The sequence below is a fragment of the Macrobrachium nipponense genome, chromosome 10 (assembly GCF_015104395.2).
Source record: "Macrobrachium nipponense isolate FS-2020 chromosome 10, ASM1510439v2, whole genome shotgun sequence".
NCBI lineage: Eukaryota > Metazoa > Arthropoda > Malacostraca > Decapoda > Palaemonidae > Macrobrachium > Macrobrachium nipponense.
This window is the reverse complement of record NC_087204.1, coordinates 31,573,289-31,578,288: the sequence shown is the minus strand read 5'-3', so window position 1 is coordinate 31,578,288 and position 5,000 is coordinate 31,573,289. Positions and strand designations below refer to the sequence as shown.

General features: G+C 35.3%; 1 protein-coding gene across 1 annotated transcript in view; it reads left to right on the top strand.

The window, feature by feature from the left end:
• Window positions 1-5,000, top strand: part of LOC135223547 (glutamate receptor ionotropic, kainate 2-like) — a 240,123-nt gene that overhangs the window by 138,417 nt on the left and 96,706 nt on the right. The window contains exons 3-4 of the mRNA XM_064262048.1: window positions 2,678-2,833; window positions 3,777-3,961. Coding sequence (XP_064118118.1) covers window positions 2,678-2,833; window positions 3,777-3,961 — 341 coding nt within the window. The remainder of the gene's footprint in view (window positions 1-2,677; window positions 2,834-3,776; window positions 3,962-5,000) is intronic.

Genomic DNA, 5,000 nt, shown 5'->3' with positions numbered 1-5,000 from the left:
AATTTTCAGTTTATTTATTTATTAATTTTGTAGAAGTAATATATATTGATTATGATTTTTATATTTCCTACATTTACAAGACGATGCAAAAATCACCCAGCTCAAAAACTCCCCTTTACTTCGGAGACGAAGAGGTTGGTCTCAGTTAACTCTAGACGGATATAAAGTTCGAGTTTTAACACTTCACAGAATAAAGACTTTTGGAAATTTCTGAAGAACAACCGAACTATTGGCACAACGCCAGCAGGGGGTTGCAGAAGAAAGAAAGGATAAAGGTGGGAACGGCGATAGAAAAATGTTACTAAAACAACGAGAAGAAGTCGAAGAATGCAATTAGCACTCCAGAAAGGGGACGCGAAATGGAAACACGATTCTTTCTTTGATGAAATTCGTGACTTTCCCACCTTCATTATGGACTCCTTGGTTCTTCAGTTTCTTAGGTGCATCTGATTTCTTTTGCTCTGTTTTATTCTCTGTCCCAAGGTTATAGCAGCCCTTGAGAATTAAACTTATTTCAGATCTTTCAGGGGGTACAGGTTAATTAAGTACAAGAAAACGTACAACTTTGATGTCTGAATTTTGACATTTCTGTTATGATGCAAAATGCCTCAAGGAACTTGGGTGTTTTTCTTTGAAGAAAATAGAACAATGATTTTTCTTTCTTTCAATTTTAACACTCAACCAGGAAACCCATTCATCTCTAAAATTGATCTGTTGATTACAGGCAACACCAAAAGGCTAGAGGCAGCAGGCCAATAGGCTAAAATAGCATACGTTTGCATACCTTAACAGACTTAAGAAAAACATTTATTCAAAAAAATGACATTTGTTTACACGTATTTCGAATGGCTCCACCTCTGGGACACTGACTTTCATCAGAACTACTAGATTTAAGATGGGAGAACGAGTCTTGTGCTCTCGAACATTCACCTCATCTTCCTATGGACGACTGACAGCTGACGACCAGAAGACAATGACATGAACATTCACCTGTCTCAGAAGTTTTGCGAACGAGAGAAAACTAAGAAAGCTGAAGGGTTCTGGGAAACAGAATTATACCCAGGAAAGAATTCTTTGAAACTCCTGTTCTTATGGGAAGAACCAGGATGCTAATGAGAGAGAGAGAGAGAGAGAGAGAGAGAGAGAGAGAGAGAGAGAGAGACAGACAGACAGACAGACAGACAGAGAAGGGGAACCAAAATATAAGTCATGAACATAATGTTCCAAATAGTGAGATGTGATCAGATCGTCAAAATAGTATTTTTCTAAAGAAAACGTCCACAAGGTTTGTTAGGAGAGAGAGAGAGAGAGAGAGAGAGAGAGAGAGAGAGAGAGAGAGAGAGAGAGAGAGGAGTAATTATGTCTGATCGAGTGAGCAATCATGGACGCCATAAAACCTTGAGGCAACAAAAGGTACCATGAGGGCCAGTCAAAATTGGGGGAGTAGACAATGAAAGCAGTTTATAAAGTTAATTGCCTGTTTAATGACCAGTTAAAATGCTTTCATATTTCACAATAAAAGCGAAATTCGTAAAATATTATCTAGAGGCTGTATCAGTATACACAACATACTCGTATATATATATATATATATATATATATATATATATATATATATATATATATATATATATATATATATATATATATATATCTCGTATATATATATATATATATATGTATGTATGTATATACACATACATACATCGTTCAGGGATACGGGTGTTTTTGTGTGACTAGCTTGTTCATGAGAATGCTCTCTTACATTGAACATATTCATGTCCTAGAATATATGAAGCGTTGTTTTCAGAATAAGTGATAATTCCTATTAAAAAAACGAATCTGCTAATAAGAATGGTTTATCAATGTGGTGAATAGTGTTATGAGCAGGGGAAATATAATTTTCGAACCGTAGAGAAAGCGTTTACCTCGATGAGGCCACTTTGTTTATACTCGTAATGATGGAGTAAAGTTGTGGAATTTACTATAGCAATTACTTCTCATATTCTCTCTTTCATCCTCACTTTCCATCTCTCTCCCAACCCACTGCGTCCCCCAACAATCGAATAACAACCGGATGCACAGAACTCAATATTATTCGCACCACGAGATCTCGCCAGAGAGAGAGAGAGGAGAGAGAGAGAGAGAGAGAGAGAGAAAAAAGGATCCTCTCTGTGTTTTCTCTCCCTATTTTCCTACAGCTTAGAAATTTGATTCAATTTGAATCTTTCCGTCGCCCATCTTGAGAGGTTCCTTAACAAAGGCTCAAACCTTTTTTCCGAATTCAGGAGGAGTTCGAATACATTATGGAAATGGCAGACTTTGGGGCTTTTTCTCCCACGTACAACACTGAGAAAAAGAAGGAATCAGAATGCTCGTAGGGAGGTCTTCAGATCCCCTGAGGGCAGAGAGAGAGAGAAGAGAGAGAGAGAGAGAGAGAGAGAGAGAGAGAGAGAGAGAGAGAGAGAGGTGGGTGGGTGGGAGAGGGACTGTAGGGTCATATGAAAATGTGGATTTTGTCTTAAAAGAATTTTCGACTCAGATGTATAAAATGACATTTTTAACTGTGTAACAAAGAGGAATTACCTTTTCACAGCAATGGCTGTTATGTAACTATTCCGCAACCTTGACTAATAACCCCTAATAAAGGACCCCTTCCTTCCCACCCCCCCGGCAGGAGGCCTATTCGATTTCACGGAGGACCGCCAGGAGATCGCCCTCAGGTACGCCGTCGACGCCATCAACAGCGACCGGAAGCTGTTGGCCCACTCGAGGCTATCGGCCCAGATCGAAAACATCCCCAACAGCGACTCCTTCCGTGCATCCAGGAAAGGTCAGGAGTCCTTCGACGAAGGATTTTGGTGTTGTTTAAATCCTAGCCTTGTTTTTATTCTGTATTTTATATTTGAGTATTTATGTATTTTATCAAGGAATATTTTTCTTGTATTTTAGGACGCCATTCTTAGTTTTTCTTTTAATTCTATTTTTTTCATTTTTGGGAAGATAAGATTTTGTATCACTGATATATATTCAATTGATTTTTTTGTCTTCCATAATTCCTTTAAAACACCTCAGTGATAAATTATAATAATTTTATCCATGAGGAAAAACCACAATGATTCTTCTTTTTTTTTCCATAGGAAAACCTTAGTACTTTATGAGGAAATGTTTTCCTTATAAAAACTCAGTGATAAATGATAACAATTTTTCCATTACAAAACCCTCAGTGATAAATGAGGCGTCCAGTGCTAAAACCCACACTCGCCACGAATTTGAGAAATGCATTTTATTGTACATCTGGATTTCTCTTTCTTTCCTCTTTCGAATGGTGTAAGTGAGTGTATATTTTGATGATGAGAATATGGTTCAATTTTGCATTATATGATCTGTACGTTAGTAAATTTCAGCATTAATTTTGCTCATCAATTGTACAATTAATCATGCAATCAATCAGTCAATCAAATTGTGCACAGTCTAATTTTTTGTTCATATATAACATCATATTTTTGGAGTCCTAAACATTCCAAAAATTCAAACCTGAAGAAAATATCTTGAAAAATAAAATAGTTATGGTCTTTTTAAATTTACACATTTAAAGGCCTTTTTCTCTCCATTTTTTAAAATGTGGCGAGTGTGGGTTATAGCGCTGGACGCCTCAAATGCTAATCATGTTCCCTTTATACAAAGCTTAGTCATACATGCTAATATTTACAAAAAAAAACCCAAAAAAACCCACTGAATAACAGTACGAATCTTTTTCTCTTTCACCTTGACAGTATGCTCACTGCTGAAATCGGGAGTAGCGGCCATCTTCGGGCCCCAGTCTGCCCAGACATCTGCGCATGTGCAGTCGATCTGTGATGCCCTAGAGATCCCGCACATAGAGAACAGATGGGACTTCAGACTGACCAGGGATGCTTACTCCGTCAATCTCTATCCTCATCCATCCACTCTAGCGCAGGTGTGTTGGCATTACTGTTATTGTTAGAAAATCCACAATTATACATTAAAATATATTTCTTTGTAAAAATAAAACAAACTCTTTCGGACACCTCATCAGTGTAACGTTAAAATGAGGAACACCGTTCATGTGTTCGAAAGTCTGTTTTATTTTTACATAGAAATATATTTTAATATATAATTGTGGATTTTTTAACAATTTGTTTTCACGAGACTGCAAATTTCTTAATATTACTGTTATTATTACTTGAGTCTTAAAATGGAGAAACAAATCCACAGTTATGTATACGTACATATATTTAAAGAAAAATTTATACAGATAGATTTCGGGAATCTGTACAGATTTATCTTTAAATAAATAATAATATATATATATATATATATATATCTATATATATATATATATATATATATATATATAATGCTTATACATAACTGGATAACTGGATTGTTTCTCCATTATTATTATTATTATTATTATTATTATTATTATTATTATTATTATTATTATTATTCAGAAGATTAACGCCTATTCATATGGAATAAGAGCACAGAGGCTTGAAATTCAAGCTCCAAAGAATATGGCGTTCAATTAAAAGAAGTTACATAACATAATAGAAAATACTGAAAGAAGAGATCAGTTCCTAGAAAAGGAAAACAAAAAGATAAATTAATAAATCAGTTAATAAATAGATAAAGATATTAAAAATTGTAAAAGAATACACCGTGAAATGTTGTGGTGCAGTAATGCATTTCATTAAACTTATATTAACAGATACCTATAAAGCTACACTATATGTTAAACTTTCTTACTCTATCTATACTCCGTTTTTTTTCCATCGGTCCACCCACCTGTGGTGTTTATGTATGGTAACACTGCGTCCCGGGCTTTAGATAGCGACATCCAGCTTACATTCAACAATAATAACAATATCCTATTTCGAATATTAACGGTGTAATTTGCATACTGTAAAGTATTAAAACACTTTTCAGTTGCAAATGCACGCCCAGATATCCTTTTGTTTACCTAAAACTTACAC